The sequence below is a fragment of the Plutella xylostella genome, chromosome Z (genome assembly GCF_932276165.1).
Source record: "Plutella xylostella chromosome Z, ilPluXylo3.1, whole genome shotgun sequence".
In the NCBI taxonomy this organism is placed as follows: domain Eukaryota; kingdom Metazoa; phylum Arthropoda; class Insecta; order Lepidoptera; family Plutellidae; genus Plutella; species Plutella xylostella.
Window position 1 is genome coordinate 10,401,957 of NC_064012.1, and position 19,912 is coordinate 10,421,868.

Genomic DNA, 19,912 nt, shown 5'->3' on the forward strand with positions numbered 1-19,912 from the left:
CCGAAGTGTTGGCCGCGTCCGACGCCAGTGGGCTGTGCGAGTTCGAATGTTTCTCGATTATATGCGTATAATTCACATCACTAGTTAGTTAGTCTATCTCTGTGGTCTTGTGGTCTATCTTGTTTGTGGTTGGCTGCCATAGTCGTTCTTGGTTTTCGTCATCAATTTGCGATTTATGATATCAATTTCATGAACCTGAATTTCGTCGATTCAGTCCCGTGATTGTTTTAATGAAGTGATAAATAATATTGGTGATGTTGGCCTTAGGCTTGTTTTCATTTCGTAAAAAAACTTTGTATGAACATACGTTCGCCGTAGCAATCCGTCAAAAATCGAGAAAGCTTCAAACGTGTTTGAAGCTTTCGGCTACGCTTTAAATGGAACTATGAACCTGGACCCTTTAACTTTTAGCTTATCTCAAATAAAGTTTCTCGTTACAAATCTAACGAAGAAAAACTTCAAGCAGACAAGCCAAGAATTAACTCAGGTGAGTGAAATATTGCAAGTCTTTGTTTTCAACTGTCGCCATATTGTAGACGATGAAATGGCATCATGTGCATGTGCTCTTTGGTAATCGCACTGTATTATCTAAATGCGAGTTTTGATGTGTAAATATTATCAATATTTCATTTCTAATTACAATTATCTTACCTTACGAAACTTGACGAAGTGGAGTTGCAAGCGTTACAAGCTGGAATTCGTACATCAAAAACATTGATAATACAGAAAATCTGGCTGAGGTAATACCTACCTACTTTATTTGGTCTCATAACACCTTCTAGGTATAACACCTACCACGTAGCTATGTAAGTGTATTGTACTATTTGTTATTGGTATTGTGTACTATTTATATCCAGCTTGCGTCTTATCTAAGCCATTACACATAAATATGTGCATATACAGTCAAACCATATTAACATTGGTTTTGTGGGATGTATGTAATAGCATATCTATTCTATTCTACATAAATCTTGTCTTTATATATTAAATAGTATTGTTACTTTTTCCCCAAATTTATTCTGTGTTCTGCCCTACTATAATTGGATATTAAAATATGGGAATGAAGTAACACTATTATACAAAAACCCAAAATGGGACAGTCACCAAATTGTTTGATTTCTATGCATTGGCATAGTTAAGATAAACAGCTTATTATTTTATCAATTGCAGAAATCAAAGTTAGCTTAACCATTATTCTCCTGATTCTCACTGCAGAGAGTGTATTGAATTCAAAACAACTCATATCTTGTTAATCAACATACTTTATACTATCTAAATAAGTACATGCAATATATTTTATCTTCACTTTGTTATTACCTTTTCATTATCACATACTCTGAAGGAAAACATTAAGATTTACTCAGTGTTACAATTGCTTATTAATAAAATACATCACATTGAGGGTAGTTACATTAAATCAAATACATGTAAAATATTTACAGTCTCATAATTGCTGACTCCGTGCTTCGGACGGCACGTTAAGCCGTGGGTCCCGGTTGCTGCTTCGGTAGCAGTCGGGTTGCCCACTTACCCGACAACTCTCTCAGCACAAGCTTGCTTGTGTTGGGGTCCACCAACCCGCACTTGGCCAGCGTGGTGGACTAGGCCTAAACCCTTCCTTCATTGGAAGGAGACCCGTGCCCCAGCAGTGGGGACGTAATGGGTTGTGATGATGAATTGCTACTAATGACACAGAGGCCTATGGAGAGAATAAAACTCCATTTGCAACAGTCTGGCCTACCTGCCAAGCTGCTTCCTATCGGGTGTGTTAACCGTGGCCCATATGGAGAAGATTTACTGTGGCAGTGTTCTTATGAACAATAATCTGAGTTCTTGGGATTGAGATGCTAACAATGATTAGCATTCCTATGGTATGCAATCCTACTGGGTAGGAGGCCACGTTATATTATTTAATAAAGTGACCCAATGCCCAACAGTGTAATCACAAGTCTAGAAGATTTGATGAATGCTAGCAATGGCGCAATCAATGTCAATCATTATATTAATGTTCATTGAATATTATAAATGACTAGCAATAAAATATGGATGTTGAGGAGTAAGTAGATAGATTGAACCATCACAATTGGCACCATGCTGATGCTGACATTACTTGATTGGTGCAGTATTGATTAAGTACCTACTTATATTCCTAAAAATATAACTGTCCCATGGCGAGTTGTAATAACTTGTAAGAAATAATAAGAGGCAATGCGAGTTTTTTTATTTTATTATGCTGTTATGAAATGTAGTAGGTAATAAGAATGTTGTTTTAAAATAATTACATTAAAAGTATCCTAATATTAATCTTCTGAACTCATTAAAAAGTATCATAAAAGGTATATTTTTAAAATGCTTAGAAACTACCACAAGCTAAATTTCAATCACATCCTTGGCCTTCTTTAGTTAACCAGTACTTGGGTGAGGAGGGCCCATAAACAATAACTACCTATCACTTCATAGTTATGAGCAAAGTCACTTCATCTGTTTGTAGGTATGTATGCTTATATCTTAAAAACTAGACAATGGATTTGGATGCGATTTATTATAATAGATAGTTATTTAAGAGGAAGGTTTGTAAGTACTTTTTATCCCAGAGTTTAAACAGTAAAACCTTTTAGGGCAGATAGAAGCTTGCAGAAAAAGCTAGTATAATATTATAATTCTTAGTGCCAATTTCTCCATTGTCGGTTATCTAACCAACAGGGATTGATTTATAAATTAAACATCATCTCCATATAAAATTCATGACAGATGTGTCAAAAGTTAACCACTACTCCCTGGTTATGCTCTAACCTGGTTATGCACTTAGGAAGTTACTGTACTTGACATACACTATAATATTTTTATGTACCTACAATTTATTTATTTCATTTATTTTACACTCTAAAAATTCATTACAACAAAAGTACGTGATATACACAAATATGTTTCAACCATCAAATTATATTGCATGATTAATTATTTCGACCATAGCTAATTCAAAGTTCCAGCTCACATAAAAGACTGTTCTTTACATTGTGATCACTTAGAAACAACCTCGTCAAGAAAAAACATAATGAACTTGTTAAATTACGACATTAAAGGCCAATGACCTCTGGCAACAATATCCAAGTCTGAAACTCAAAGAAAACTTTTTAAATTGTTTACTAAAGCCTCTCAAAAACTTGGCAAACAATTTCAGTACCTGCTTGCGCAACCTAAGCACCGCCGCGTCTGCTACTCTGACCTATTTTTTAATTTAATTTCTTATTGCTAGCTCGTCAGCCTACATGGATTGGAAGCCGAGAACCAGCTACTGAGGTGTCTGTTTACTGAGGCAGCAAAGACATCCTGGGACACTGACCGCTTCGGGAGTACCAGTGGCATCACTGTCCACTCCTCTCTCTTGGCACAGTACTTGGCATCATTGTTGAACCATCCAGCTCGGTCCACTGTAGTCTGCCGAGCCGTTGACCAACCAGCCCGCTCCCTACAGAAGGTTTGTAAAATTTTCATACTAAACATAGCCATAGAGTAAGATTTCACGAAAATGTTATAGTAAGTATGGGTAAGTAGTCAGTAAGTGTAATGGGTAAGGAGTAAGTATGGGTAGTTGTGTTTGCCAAAAGTTGATGTATGCAACATGTGTATGGGAGTTCGTAAATAGTTTGCAAAGATCCTATTAGCAATACATACATATTTATCAAGTGATAACCTGTGACTTGTTTTATCTTGTGGCAGCCATATTCTCAATCTTAAACGTTGTTATTTCCTTCACCGACTATCGCGTCATCACATTCATCATAATATCAGGTCTATATTCATAATTCCGATCACATCTTTCTTCTGTTATATTTCTATAGGATACAGATGTCTATCTATTCCTTGTTGTTTGCTTGAGCTCTCAACGCACTATGGGTGTTTTAATCTGCACCATCTTTGTACCTACGTAGATATTCTTTGTTGCTTTGGCTATAAAGTTACAAGTAAAGGAAATGGCGACATCCTACTTTCAAGTTTCGGCCATTTTCCGGCTTCACCGTCTGGCCAGACCTCTTTGTCAGATTTTGGTTACAAAAACAATTTTTACTGTAAGGCGCAAATTTTATGAGCTTTTGTGGTTACATCTTGCAGCATCATTATCTTATATGTACTTCATGGATATACTACTACATCAGGAGAGTTAGGAGTACGCTGATTCATATTTGAATAAAAAATAAATGTTTGTAAAAATAAAGTAGAGAGAAATATAGTAGAAGAGGAGGGGGCACTTGAGTCTAACAAAAATTTGCACTACGCAGCTTAATAGTTTGTAAACCAATCACTTAATAAAAAATATATTTGAGCATACCTATAATATTTTTGAAATTAGTCCAATGAGGGTAATAGCTCGAACGGTTAGGAATTAGAAAAAAACGTATGATATAAAAGTTTTAGATAATTTTAAGAGCTACATTTTATTAATTTATAATATTTCTCTCCGATGCACTGTTTTCGAGATATAAGCTAAAAACCAAAAATTCGTACCTTTATCCCCCCCTCCTCCCCCCCGCTCATCACCTAGGAGTCAGGACTTTTGGTATGTTAACAACCTAAGCCCCCTGAACAAGTTTCTGAAGGAATCGCTTAGTTACCTGCTCACGCACTCTACACCTCATTTTGAGTCATTTATTGACTGGACTAAATACCTATTTAACGATACGAAACCATTTTTTTTCAATATATTTTTTTACTACGTTGTGTTGGGGCCGTAAGTTTGTATATCTATGTGAAATATCAGCTTGATATCTTTACACGTTTCTGAGAAAAGGGTGGTGACACACAGACAGACAGACGGACAACAAAATGATCCTATAAGGGTTCCTTTTCCTTTTATAACATTTCATAACGCTATCAATCGTGATCAATCGTGACGTTATTGCATAGATCTGAACGGAGATACAAAAAATAAATTTTAATACTACCTATCTACGATTTGGCAAAAAATATGAGTATTGGTGTCCTTTTCGTTCAGTTTGTTTCTAGTTCACCTATAAAGTATAAAATTAAGCATCAGTATTCAGTAACATAGACTACTTTGAACCGAATGAGTAACTGCAACTGGCAATAATCGATAGTACGAATATACCATTGCATTTATTATTCAGTGCCCACACTTCGTGCTCTGTGTTTACCTAGTAATGGACAGTCACCATTAAAACGTATCAAAGAAACATTTGACTGAAATAAGTGCATGTTTCACAATAAATTATTAATATAAAGTTATCTGTGTGATAATGATGTTGTCTGTCTCATAATTTTACACGATATTCATTCCACAGATAAACTTTATTTTATCTGTGTTTATCTTCATTCACCAGACTTGGTGAGACAATCTATTATTTCAAACTGTTACGATCATGAAATTACTTAGGTAGTAGGTGGGTGAAATCGCCAAAATTTGTACGTAACAAAAGGGAAACGTTACAAAAATGTTACAAAAAGGAACTATACGGACTCGATCACACTACTATGAATAAATAAAACTATTTTTATTTAATCAGCACTACGGCGAAGCGAAAAGGAGGGTTATGATTTTGACCGGTATCTATTCAATAATTAAAACACGAACTACTTTCGTAATTTTTGAACAAAAATATTTAAAATATATATATATATCTATGAGGTTTTTTTTTATTAACTGAATTATTAATTATTTTGGTATTAGGTATCACTAGTTAGGATAATTAAAATTAAACTTCTGTACAACTAATATGTTTTTGTAATTTATTAGTTTAAAAAATGTCATCACATTCTTGTCAGTCTGAATGTGCCCTTAGCTTTCCATTTTGTAACGTTACAAAGAAAATTGTAACAAAATGGAACAAAAATTCTTACGATCATAAGCTAAAAATATTTTAACACACATGGATTTAGTTTTCCGAAAATTTGACTAACTGCATAGTAAACAGACTGAAATTATGATTTTACGTGCAGGAATTACTTTGTAAATACTTTCCTTTAACTTAATTTGTCGGTTGTTACAAAGGGGAACACTGAAAAGTCTTTTTTCTTCCGAGTTCACTATAACTTCGATAACGACTACAAACAAAATGGCGGAGACGCGACACTAACGCCACTTCTAAGAAAACTGTTGCTTGTGGTGATGCCAGTAAAAAAAAATTGATTTAATAATATTTTATACAAAAAAATACTGTTACAAAGAGCATAACAAAGAAATATGATATTTTTATTAAGATTTAAATTTATGTAAATTTCAATAACCACTGTACAAAATATGATAAAATACAAATAATTTAATACGTTACTTATTCTACTAATATGATTTACCAAAATTTTCTATGTGAAGTTGTTATATTTTTCTCATTTAGTAGGTTTTAGTGCATCCAAGAGAAATGGACAAAAAATGTACAAATTTTGGCGATTTCACCCAGGTACATGGTTTCGATCCATTTACTTAAAAAATAAAATATTGTTCATGAAGTAAAAAAAACAAACCCATTTTCTGCATCATAGATCGAAACAGGGCGCGTCGCTATATGTATAGCGTGCGTGGCTCAAGCTAAGGTATTTAATATTGTAAACTTTGGCATACTGGTATATTGGAATTCCTTTATATGAAATATTTTGCTCATATACTTCATATTTCCAGAATACTTGCATCAATATTGATATTAGTTCGTGTAGTTGTTGCTGCTATATTTTGCTTGTAAGCAAATGTATTTTCTTCTCAAGTCTTATCACCCAGCATAATTTTAGACTTGTCGTCTGATTTCTTTTGGTGCATAAGTATTTGATAAATAAGACCGCCCGCGACTCTCAGCACATATACTTCCTTGCTTGCGGCAGCCAGTATGACGTCGTATGGGACGCTTAGCACTAGGCAACCATGAATTCGTATAGGCAGCCATAGAACTCTCCTGTTTTCACGTAAGCACAGCAGGAGCGAGGCGAGAAAAATAATTTGGCAGCCTGTGCCTCAGTCTCCGCGCACTCGTCGTAGCAGCCAGACGGATCTCGTGTCCAGAAAATATTCTTGGCCGGTCGACGCTGGTTGCTTATTAACAGGTTCCGCACATATTCTGGCTGCCTAGTGCGATCATTCATCAATCAAATTGTTCTCTTCTATCAAACAACTAAGAGTCTAGACTTCTAGAGTGTTACTATAGAGTCTAGATTTTATTGCGTTTTTTTTTATTCTGTATACATAGGTACATAATATTTAGTAGTAATACCACATGCGAATTCTGATCCGATTATTCAGTTTATATTACGTGTTGTGTAGAGAACACAGTGTCGCCAGTACAGCTAGAGCGAAACGAATACACAGATTAAATTCAATCTCAAATTCACAAAGCATGACTAAAAGGCCGTGACGCATTTCAGATATTGAAACCTTCCAACACCCTATTGAACCGACTGTCGAGACTACTGAAGTTGACAACAGCTGAAGATGTTGCCTTCTCGTTGGTATTGAGGACCTCTTCGAAGCCGGAGTTCGCAAACCTCACGAAGCAACATTTGAAGCGGCGATTTCTAGACCTCGTGCAGTGCTATCTCGATGCCGGTAAAGATTTATAACTCATTGTTTTGTTTAAAATCATATTCTGCACTCACATGCAATGATAAAGTTCCAGTGATTATAGCACCATATTACTCCTAAGCGGAAAAGGCTAGCGCTAGGCGCTTATACACGTAAATATTTTGTTCAGATAAAATTGGGGCCAATTGGTGTCTGTATTTAAATGGATCTTTTCCATTGCTCGTGAGTGTATATAGGTGTTTCTCAGGACTGCAGACCACGCTTTTACAGTACAGAGGTGGTGGAAACAGTGGATTATGTTATTAATGGGAAGTCATAATTGTAGTGATAATGATATTATGTTGTCATTGAGTGTTTTCCTTCATCATGCAAACATTTAGTACAATTTTATGTCTATTAAAGATATATAATTATAAGTGTTTTACTTGCTCGCCTGTATTAGTAGAGTGGATTGTCGGAAAAACTGTGCGCTTGGTGAAAGAATTTTATAAATGAAGTATGTTTTAGGGATAAAAAAAAAAAAAAAACACGCACTCACGCCTTGTACTAATGTACTCCCTTGCGGGGTAGGCAGAGGTGCATTGCTGCACCCACTTTTCGCCAGAGTGTTATGTTAGTCCCAATGTTATAGGGGGCGGGCCTATTGCCATTTTACGGGCACATCCAAGACCTGAGAACAAATATCTGTATTTAAACAAATATCTGCCCCAGCCGGGAATCGAACCCGGGACCATCGGCTCAGTAGTCAGGGTCACTAACCACTACGCCATTCGGTCGTCAGTTTTTAGGGATACTACTCATATTATTTTAGCATAAATTTAAAATAATTTAAACTAAAAAAACGCACTCGATAAACGTTTATGACCCCTAAAGTAATTGAGGGGCCAAATTCAGCTTTGCTACACATCTGTAATGTAACCTATGAATCGTAAAAGAATACTGCTTACATCACCAAGCGCACAATCACCGAAAAAAGGCACTCTTCTTATATGGTTAATACTAGAAACTGGTGCTGCAGTGAAAACTTAATAGTAAAATTTAAATTAGTATTAGGTATGTTTTCTTTACTAAATTTGTAACATCATTGTTTATTGATACAGATCAATCGGATCGCGCCGGCCTCCAAGAATGCAGTCCTGAAGTATTGCAGATCTTGTTGAGCAGCCTCGCGCTCGAGAACTTTCGACTCGCACCCGTGACCAAGGACTTATTCCTCAAGCGGTTGAGGGCAGATTTCCCCCGCGAAGTCGTGCCCATCATACTCGCCCCCCTACTGTACCCCGACGACACCCAGTCGCCCCTGGAGGAGATGACCACAGCTGACGACATGACCACCGCAATGATGGACAACTCGTTGGCCGACATCATCCGCGACATCGGATACGCCTTCACCTCATCGGTGGAGGAGTGCAAGAATAGCATGTTGAACTTTGGAGCCAGAGAGCCAACTGCTATCGATGTAGCCAGGATCATCTCCATGATGGTCCGGTACCACGCCCTCATGCCGGACACGACCCAGCTGCAAACACCCGGTAATTTCTGGATGAGTCATGATCAGAAGAAGGATGGAAGTATTCATGGTCATGGCGGTGAAACTTGGAATGCTGAAGTGTTTGTACAGACACTGAAGGAGTTGGCCTCTAACCTGAATTGGAAAGAAGTCATCCTTCAACTGGATCACCCCGAATGTATCATACCGGACAGACAAGGACTAAGTCTGCTCTTTACCATCCTCAGACTTGGACTCCAAAGTGCTGGTTACCCAGCCAACATATTCCCCGTTGAATATCTATGTCGACGGTGGACAAATCTAGAAGGACAGATGAGTTTGATTAGTTTGATACTGAAATATCCTGAGATTTTCAGTTTCGCTGATCATCCATTCCACCCCGTGTCAATTGACATACTGAAGTCACCACCTGAAACAGACAACAAGGAAATAGCGACTTGGAGGTGTTTGTATCTTGTTGAGCTCCTCCTGTATGCAGCAGAGAGAGGCTACTACATGCAAGTGCATGAGCTATTCAAGTTCCCGTTGCAGCACTGCCCTGACGTCCTACTACTGGCCCTGCTGCAAATCAGTCCCCCAATGACTGTCTTCAGACAAGAACTGCTCACTACACTTATACCTATATTCCTAGGAAACCATCCAAACTCTGGCATCATCCTGCATCACGCCTGGCACACGCAGAACCCTAACATCAAGCCGATCATCATGCACGCTATGGCAGACTGGTATATTCGTGGTGAGAGTGACCAATCTAAATTGTCTAGAATATTGGATGTAGCACAAGATCTCAAGGCCCTGTCGCTATTGCTGAACGTGCAGTCTTTCCCGTTCGTCATCGATCTGGCGTGCCTCGCCTCCAGAAGAGAGTATCTGAAGCTGGACAAGTGGTTGACAGACAAGATACGAGACCACGGAGAGACGTTCGTGTCTGCGATGGTGAAATTCCTACAAAGAAGATGTCCTCCTGTCATAGGAAAGATTCCTGAAGAGCAACTGCCGAAAGCGGCGCAACTCCCTCCCGAGACCATCACCACGATGATGGCGTGCCTGCAGCTGTGCGCGCAGAACGTGCAGCCCGAGCTGCAGGACGCCATCTACTCCGTCATGGCCAACTGCCAGACCCTCATCCTGACCAAGACTCGCCAGACCATCGCCGGCATGCCGCGCCCGCACCGCGTGCTCGAGACACCGTTCAACCCGCTGTTCACGCCTCACACAGTGGACCCTATATCGAGCTTGACGCCGAACGTGGCGAATATGAACCTGGGTGCGCCCGCGCAGACGGCCTTCGCCATGCCGGGCACGCTGGGCCCGCTGGTGACGACGCCGGGCTCGCCGTCGCGCCTCATGGGCGCCGGGCCCAACAGCCCCTTCGCCATGATCCCGCTTCAGCAGAACGTGCCCAACATCGGCGCCCTCACTCGCATGCCGCCCGCGCAGCCGCTGGACAAGCCGCGCCTGCAGGACCCCATCAACTTCCCCGAGATGATGCACAACGTCTCCAAGGAGATCGAGGACGAGGCAAACGGCTACTTCCAGAGGATCTACAACCACCCGCCGCACCCCACGCTGTCCATCGACGAGGTGCTCGACATGCTCAAGAAGTTCCAGGACTCGCCCAACAAGAGGGAACGCGAGGTCTATACTTGTATGCTTCGTAATCTCTTCGAGGAATACAAGTTCTTCCCTCAGTATCCTGATAAGGAATTGCATATTACTGCGCAACTCTTTGGAGGTATCATAGAGAAAGGACTAGTGCCGAGCTACGTGTCGCTAGGCCTCGCTTTGAGATTCGTACTTGAAGCTCTAAGGAAACCCGAAGGATCTAAGATGTACTATTTCGGTATAGCCGCACTGGATCGTTTTAAATCCCGCCTCAAAGACTACCACAAATATTGCGAGCACGTCAGGGCTATACCGCATTTCAATGAATTCCCTCCCCACCTGATTGAGTACATTGAATATGGATTGCAAAGTCAGGAGCCTCCAACGAAGCCTCAAGGGGCTGTTCTGCCAACAAGTCTCGCTGCCATCCTCAATCAGTCTGCGGTGGCGACCGTCTCCGCTCCTTACAGGTAAGACTTTCCTGTAAAATCATTTGCATTTGTTTATTTATTTATTAAATAGGGTTTTCACGCGAATTTCTTTTCGTCATGGAAGATTTATATTTGGTATTCAGTCAATATCGGTAGCTAATTTATTATTTTGGTACATAAGCTTCTATACTGTAATCTTTTATAAGCTCCATTCATATAATGTTTTTTGAGTGAAAGAATGACGTATTCTAACCAGGATTACCATTACAGGGCTGCGGTGTGCGCGCCATCATCCATCTCCGTGATGTCGAAGGTGTCGAGCGGCGGCGGCGGGCTCGGCTCGCGACCCTCCATCGCCAACGCCACCAACATCGACACCCTGCTCACCGCCACCGGGGAGGACAAGATCACCGCGCCCCCAGAGGCCATCCAGGACAAGACCGCCTTCATCTTCAACAACCTCAGCCAACTCAACCTGCAGACGAAGTGCGAGGAACTCAAGGAAATCATCACCGAAGAATACTTCCCCTGGCTGTCACAGTACTTGGTCATGAAGAGGGCCTCCATAGAGCTCAATTTCCATGCCTTGTATTCCAACTTCCTCGATGTGCTGAAAATCAGGGAGATCAACAAAATGGTTACGAAAGAAACGTACCGCAACATCAAAGTGTTACTGCGATCCGACAAGGGCATCGCCAACTTCTCGGACCGATCCCTGCTCAAGAACCTGGGCCACTGGCTCGGCATGCTGACGCTGGCGCGCAGCGAGCCCATTCTGCACATCGATATCGATCTCAAAGCACTGGTTCTCGAAGCCTATCATAAGGGGCAACAAGAGCTCCTGTATGTAGTTCCTTTCGTTGCGAAGGTCCTGGAATCCTGTGCTAAAAGCATTGTCTTCAAGCCACCCAACCCGTGGACAATGGCACTGATGAATGTATTGGCCGAGCTACATCAGGAGCCCGACCTCAAACTTAATCTTAAGTTCGAGATCGAAGTGCTTTGCAAGAACCTCAACTTGGATATCACTGACTTGAAGCCAGCGATTTACTTGAAAGACCCGGAACGGCTGAGGCAGATAGAGTTCCAACTGTCACAGCCGAAGCATAAGGCGGCGGCGGCGGCGGCGGCTGCAGCGGCTGCGGCGGCGGCGGCGGAGGCGGCGGCGGCGGGCGGCATGCAGGGCGCGCCGCCGGCCCCGCCGCAGCAGCTCATGATGGAGGAGCTGCCCCCGCCCGCGCCGCCCACCCCCGGCCTGCCCCCGCCCGACCCCGCGCTGTGCGGCGTCGTGGGCCTGCCCGAGCCGCGCTTCAACTACCTCGACGTCAACGTCTCCTCCACCTCCGCCTTCGGACAGAAGATCTGCTTCAACCCGCACATCATCCTGTTCCAAAACTACCCGCACCTCAAGCAGTTCGTGAAGCAGGCGATCGAGCGCTCCATCCAGGAGTGGATCCACCCGGTGGTGGACCGCTCCATCAAGTACGCGCTCACGACGTGCGAGCAGATCATCCGCAAGGACTTCGCGCTGGACCCGGACGAGGTGCGCATGCGCACGTGCGCGCACCACATGATGCGCAACCTCACCGCCGGCATGGCCATGATCACGTGCCGCGAGCAGATCATCACCACCATCAGCACCAACCTCAAGACGGCCTTCCTGTCGGCGCTGCTGCCCGCCACGCCCCAGCAGGTAATTATCTCAGTTCATTACATTCATAATTATGTAGGTACAGTCTAACTAATTGTTTAAGATCGTATTTAATCGATCTGTTATATTTATTAAAGGACAAATCCGTTAAAAATCCATAATCAATCGGTATTTTATTTTTAAAATGTATGTAAAAGTCAGTAAATAACTGATGATTATAAAAGTCTTAGCAAAATCGCACTCTTTCATCTCAGGACTTTATAGTTTGACTGTATGTTGGCTCGACCGTTACACATATTTAACCTGTGATTCCCGCCAGAAGGAGATCGTGGAGTCGGCGGCGGCCGTGCTGGCCACGGAGAACATGGAGCTGGCCTGCGCGTTCATCCAGAAGACGGCCGTGGAGAAGGCTCTGCCGGAGCTGGACAAGCGGCTCATGAACGAGTACGAGATGCGCAAGCTGGCGCGCCAGGAGGGCCGGCGCTACTACGACCAGATGCTGACGTACCAGACGGAGCGCATCCCCGAGCGAGTGCGCCTGCGCGCCGGCGGCCCGTCCGACAGCCAGATCACAGTGTACGAGGAGTTCGCATGCAACATCCCCGGCTTCGTGCCCGTGCGCGACGCCGGCATGTTCATCCCCAAACCCGCCGTGCAGGAACCCATGCCGCAACTCACCTTCAGCCAGGTGATGAACGCCGCGCAGATGTACGGCAACGACGAGATGACGGGCCTCATCACGGCCGCCGAGCTGTTCTTGGCTAACACCATCGGGTCGGCCGCGCTGGCTGTGCAGGCCGCCAACATGCACTCGCTGCTCGAGTGCCTCGTCATGGCCAGGCGCAACCACGACATCGTGTCCGGATGCACACTGCTGCAGAAGGTAATATATCCAACAATATCGCCGTTCCTACTAATACTATCATATTGTATCACAAAATTCCTAGTAAACTAATTGTGTGATTCATTTCCAGGCTGTAGAAGGTCTGTTGGACGGGCACGTAGTGCAACCAGGCGCCAGCAGCGAGCATCTCGAGATGATGACCAGATACAGAGACATCCACATTCGCGTCCTCAAGCTGTTAGAGGACGCCCGCGTCTACGGACAGGTCTGGACGGTCAAACAGATCACCTGCTGCCTCACGGAATGCAGGGAAGAACTGAGATACAATTTGGAGGCAGTCGACTGCCTTATCAGGAACCATCTTTGCAATTTGAGACAGGTATGATGATGACGACTCTCACATTATAAATTTCTCTCAGATGGATGTAAGTAATAACAGTATTTAACCGAACCACCTAACTTACAGTACGACATCGCGCTCGCGCACATGATGGACAATGGCAACAACTACATGGCGGTCGCTTTCGCCATGCAACTAGTCCAGCTATACTTGGTCGACGACAGGAACAACATTTACGCCAACGAGTCTGACTTCTACCACACGACCGACATGTTGATCCGCATCACGTCGCACTCGAGACAGCCGCCGCCAGAGGGGTTGGCCGCGCTCATTGAGATGCTGCGAATGAACCAGGACCCAAGCGCGTACCTTGGGGAACGCTCGCCTCTGGGCCCCACCGCTCACATCCATTCCGGCATCTTGCAAGTTCGGGTATGTTTCTAAAAGCTACTTAGTGTATAGTTACTGCTAGGTTTCATAATAGAGCAACAGGACATTGAAATTTGACTGTTATTGCTATAAATATAAGTAACATTTTGTTTAACCCAGGCCCGCGACTACGACGACCCTCCCGGCCTGCAAGAGAAGACCGAGAACTTGCTCCGCGAGTGGCGCAGCGTCCTGCTCAGCCCGCTCACCGAGATCGAGATTGCACAGAATTTCAACCTCTATGTTCACCGCATGAACATGAATGGGATATTGAAATCCGACGACATGATCACCCGTTTCTTCCGCATCGCGACACAGATGTGCATTGAGAACGTTTACCAGCAGTTGAGTGAGGAGAGATTGAACGCGCCGCCCGCGCCCCCTAAAAGGGAGAAGTACTATGGCATGTGCGATTCGTTCATCAAGTTGGTATCGCTCTTGATCAAGAACACTGGCGACGGCGGCAACCCGACGCCTAAACTCAATCTGTTGAATAAGGTATGTTGGACTGTAAACATCTTGTATTTACAGCTTAATTACTGAATAACTGAATTAAAATATTATCTGGTCCCTTTCTGTTAAATTCAATCAATCCCAACATTTTATAATAACCAACTTGATCACTATTTACATGCTTTTTGAAGTAAGATGGTTACCATAACGTTCATTCGTGAAGCCACATTGTTCAACATTATTACTATTGTAGTAATAGTAGCTAAGCAAGTTACTAAATAGTGTATAACATTGCAGATACTGGGCATCGTCGCGGGGTGTCTCCTTCAGGATCACGAGGAGCATAGCACCAACTTCCAGCAGCTGCCCTACCACCGAGTGCTGCTCATTCTCTTCCTCGACATGAACATGGCCGAGCCTGTCTTAGAATCTATGAATTTCCAGGTGTGTGGAATACCGAAAGATCCGTTTACAGAACTTCAGTTACCATGGGCAGCCATACATAAAAAGCTATGTGGTGTAATACTTTATTTCCACATACCTGAGTTCCTGAGATAGCCGACAACGAGATTCTGACTGATATCAGGGATCGTTTACAACAAAATTACCATGGCCAAATAATATTATATTGCGTGACCGAAATCTATAGTAACTAGAAGGTCATCTTGCACACATAGTAAATTTTATTAGCCACAAATCATAATGATGTGTACATACGTATCAATGGATCAAGCCTAAAAATCTTTGTGTCTATCTTTAGTATTAGTCCAACTAATCCAACTGATTTTCATCCCAATCTCCTCCGCCAGGTTCTAACTGCATTCTGTCACACGCTGCGCATCATCCGTCCGAACATCGCGCCGGGCTTCTGCTACGCGTGGCTCGAGCTGGTCGCGCACCGCGCCTTCATCAACCGCGTGCTCGCCGTCACGCCACAGCAGAAGGTTAGTGTCATTATTAGTTAACCCATCCAGGCTTACTGCTCCAGTTTACTCGGGAGCTAGGCTAGCTGAGCTGAAATTAAGGGGATATGCAAAGGGAGATACGAGAGGCCACGTACAGGAACTTCGACCCGTCTCAGAATATAATAGAATAGATATTACTTGTCAATTGGACTCTGATATAGACAAGTCCATCATACGTGCTAGAAACATACATAACTTACGTCCACCTGTAGCATAGTAATAGGCCCGTTTCGACAAGTACGAAATGTGGATTACTTTGAAATGAAAAATCGAAGCAGTCATTAACTTTTGGGACTTGAAAAACTGTTTTTCTTCTGAAACGCTTGAAGCGTTAAATAATAAGCCAAAGTATGTTCATGTCATGAAGACATCAAAAGTAAATTCCAATAATGTTATCTAGTCATCAAATGGGCCTATCATAATTACGACGGGCGTAAGCACCCAATGCAAACATTAACCGTAACTGATACATTCGCAGGGCTGGGGCATGTACTCGACGCTCCTGATTGACCTGTTCAAGTTCCTGGACCCGTTCCTGCGCAACACAGAGCTGGCCGGCCCGGTCATGGTCCTGTACAAGGGCACCCTCAAAGTGCTCCTAGTACTCCTCCATGACTTCCCCGAGTTCCTCTGTGACTACCACTACGGGTTCTGCGATGAGATTCCGCCGAACTGCATCCAAATGAGGAACCTCATTCTGTCTGCGTTCCCGAGGAATATGCGGCTGCCTGACCCGTTCACTCCGAACCTGAAGGTGGACTTGCTGGCTGAGATCACGCTGCCGCCTCGTGCTGTTATTAACTATGCCACGCTGATCCCGTCGCCGCAGTTCAAGAAGGATCTTGACGCGTATCTGAAGGCTCGCGCGCCCGTTACTTTCCTCTCTGAACTGAGGAGCAACATGCAGGTATGTTGATTGATTAGGTATATCAATAGGTTAAATGAAGCGACACCTATAACTTTGCAGTGGACCTGTGCGGCACAGGACCGGAAGAATTGGCGTACAAAAAAGAGGCCTATACCCAACAGTGGGCGATAGAAGGCTGATGATGATGATGACTACAACTTTGAGGGAACAATCAAAATGTATTGTATTCATTAACCATTCAGTTCTAGTTTTCACTACTTTTGCCAAAGTCAAATCCTTCCAGCCAGCCTTCCAGGGAACTGAACTTTTAATATAACACTTAGGTACTTAACTACAACTGTATCTCAATAACCCAGGTGCTGAACGACCCGGGCCGCCGCTACAACTCGCAGCTCATGAACGCGGTGGTGCTGTACGTGGGCACGCAGGCCATCGCCCACATCCGCTCCAAGGGGCAGACGCCCAACATGAGCACCATCGCGCATTCCGCCCACATGGATATCTTCCAGAACTTTACTGTTGACTTCGACTATGAGGGCAGGTGGGTTTCGCAATGGTTGACCATTGCTGGGTTGAGAACGCTAAGGGAGTTCGGAAAAGCGTAACGTGCCGCTGTGTATGTTTGGACGCATCGTGAGATACGCCATTGCAAAAGATTCGAAGCTTTCTAATCGAGACATAGCTTCTACGTGTAGTGATGGTTCATTTGTGATAGATAACTGGTATTATCATGTTTCTGATGCTGATTTATTACCAGATAATGCTAACATACTTTAAATGTTAGATCAGTTAGACAGTGTTTAAACTGTCTCATCTTACTTCTTTACCCTGTCTTTATTGCCCCACATACGTAACCAACCAAACCTCTCCCGCAGATATCTATTCCTGAACGCGATCGCCAACCAGCTCCGCTATCCGAACAGCCACACGCACTACTTCAGCTGTTGCCTCCTGTACCTATTCGCTGAGGCCAACTCCGAGGCTGTACAGGAGCAGATCACGAGGATGCTTCTGGAGCGGCTGATTGTGAACCGCCCGCACCCGTGGGGCCTTCTCATCACGTTCATCGAGCTGATCAAGAACCCGATTTACAAGTTCTGGTCGCACGACTTCGTGCATTGCGCGCCTGAGATCGAGAAGTATGTGATTTGATTGCTATTTTTGCGTTTTTAGGTAATGATCATGTTTGATATGGATGGAATGGACTGTCTGCAATAAACATGAGTAAAGTTCCATGATGATAATAATAATGATTGTACAACCGACTGATTATGTCAATAGTGTCATGGTTTCACTCAATTCATTTCATAGACAACCCAAACAAGCAGAGGGCCTTCACTAACTACCGCCACATCTACCTTTACCTACTCTTTTACCCTGGAGTTCCCCTCAAGTTTCTGTCCACCCTCAGTATTGTAACACCTTCTGTTTTCCGCAGGCTATTCGCATCCGTGGCGCGTTCCTGCATCGTCGACAAGAGCGGTGCGGGAGGGGGAGAGCGGGAGATGGTTGAGTAGCGTCGCGCCAACTGGGAGTCCAACCGGCATAGAAACCTTTTTAAAGGCTATGCCGACAAGGGTAAATATCGCACCTTATATACTGATTTATGTGATGCCTAATGTAAAGCGCTCTCTTATGATGATTATGTGAATTGTATTTGATCATAAGTTTTTGTCCATACGGTTACCATTCTATACGGTATATAACACTCATGTTCAACATTCATTGGTACTCTAATTATATCAACAAAATTTAATACAACACACCTTTTTTAATCTTGACTGATAGTTACATTGTCTCATGTTCTGCATTGCTATATTTATTATTGGCACTATTTCTTTGGCAGCAATGTAGAATTCATACATCTCTATAACGCTCTCAATAAAAACGGTCGTCATGGATCGTTCCCAATTTTACTTGAGGCCACAATTTACAAGCATACTCAGAAACTTTCGCTTCAGGCTTGTTCTGATGAACCTGTGCTAAGATCGGGCATTTTATTTCAGGCTTCCCCCCACCCAACCAGCAGACTGACCCATCACAGCCTTCTACATCATCAGCACAACCCAAGGGCACGACTTTACAGTGGAACAAGCTGTTTAAGAAGTAGGTGCCCTTGGTAAGCGTGATGCTCACTACGTCGCCGGTTCTCCCCATTACTCTATCACTGAACACTTTCATGTGCACATTATTTACAGTTTTATTTTTCAAACGATCGCTCGCGTTGTGTATTATAAGTGAGTGCGGACTGTTTACCGTCTAAAACTTGCAAGTGTGGTGACAATGAATTTAATATAAGAGCCACAATAAAGTAGGTTATAAAGTGGACTATAATGTACTATTATTACATCATATTTATATAATAAACTCCATTTAAATATACTTTTATTCGATCTAAGGTAAGGCCGTACATTTTGGCGGGATGTGACATAGCCACAGCTTATTTTTTCGCGTTTGTAAACTGACCTCTCTGGCTTCTTGTCAGTTTACAAACGGAAATTATATCTGTAAGCTAAAACACTGATAAGAGCGGAATTTAAGAAAACAATACAAATTCCGTTTAAAACAAGAAGTAACTACGTTTTTTTTATCCATTGTAATTTTAGTAAATTCCTGGATAAATAACTTCCAATTATGGCGATGAACTATTAAAAATGACCAAAGCCCTATAGGTGCATTAATTAATTTTAAATTATGATACAATTGCAAATAATTTTATTTTAGATCCGTTGCAAAATCTACCGCCTTACCTTCAAGTGTAATATTATAGGACTATGTGATTGGCTAAGTACATAAACATTAATTTGTGTATACGTAGTAATTACATTTATATCTGTATATTGACAAAATATTAATTGTACTTTAATAGTATGCATTCCGGCATGCACTGTGTAACACGTTCTTGTGGAGCTTTGTGTAAAGATATAATAAGTAACGATGTCTTTTGTTTATTCATTTGCAGTATTATGCGATTAGTGCTGACATGTTAGTAGTTGTAAGAGTTCTGTCTGCCCTTGGGTGCAACATCCTGAGAGTTGGTCGATTACACGATGGTAATAAATAATAAATGTAGTTTTAAAGTTATGATTATATTATGATAAATGGTTACAATAGTGTAATTAGTTAAGTCTTGGAATTACACATTTAATGTTACAGTGTATAGTTGATTAGATGTAATTTTTGAGTGTACTTTAACGATGATTAGATATAAAGATGATTACCTATAAGGATGATTAATACATACATGTACTCCCCTTTTCTAAATTTGTGTTTAAATAAATAATTTTTCATTTA

The 19,912-nt window shown here is 42.6% G+C and overlaps 1 protein-coding gene across 2 annotated transcripts; it reads left to right on the top strand.

The window, feature by feature from the left end:
* The first annotated feature begins 108 nt into the window (after positions 1-108).
* On the top strand, positions 109-19,912 carry LOC105392705 (CCR4-NOT transcription complex subunit 1). 2 transcript variants are annotated; one of them, XM_038122215.2, is made up of 16 exons: positions 109-487; positions 3,257-3,478; positions 7,366-7,546; positions 8,623-11,107; positions 11,339-12,761; positions 13,039-13,602; positions 13,694-13,942; positions 14,030-14,335; positions 14,453-14,830; positions 15,083-15,229; positions 15,595-15,729; positions 16,229-16,657; positions 16,975-17,159; positions 17,494-17,757; positions 18,057-18,196; positions 18,625-19,912. In XM_038122215.2, exons 1-15 carry the CDS (start codon positions 386-388, stop codon positions 18,133-18,135), a joined length of 7,149 nt encoding a protein of 2,382 aa, XP_037978143.1. In that variant the 5' UTR covers positions 109-385; the 3' UTR covers positions 18,136-18,196; positions 18,625-19,912. The 2 variants fall into 2 exon arrangements, with proteins under 2 accessions (XP_037978143.1, XP_037978144.1); XM_038122216.2 differs by having other exon boundaries at positions 110-487; positions 13,042-13,602.

Coding starts and splice junctions, on each gene's coding strand:
- LOC105392705 (XM_038122215.2), top strand. CDS start 386: ATGAACCTGGACCCTTTAACTTTTAGCTTATCTCAAATAAAGTTTCTC. Junction 3,479..7,365: donor CAGCCCGCTCCCTACAGAAG/GTTTGTAAAATT, acceptor GACGCATTTCAG/ATATTGAAACCTTCCAACAC. Junction 7,547..8,622: donor GCAGTGCTATCTCGATGCCG/GTAAAGATTTAT, acceptor TTATTGATACAG/ATCAATCGGATCGCGCCGGC.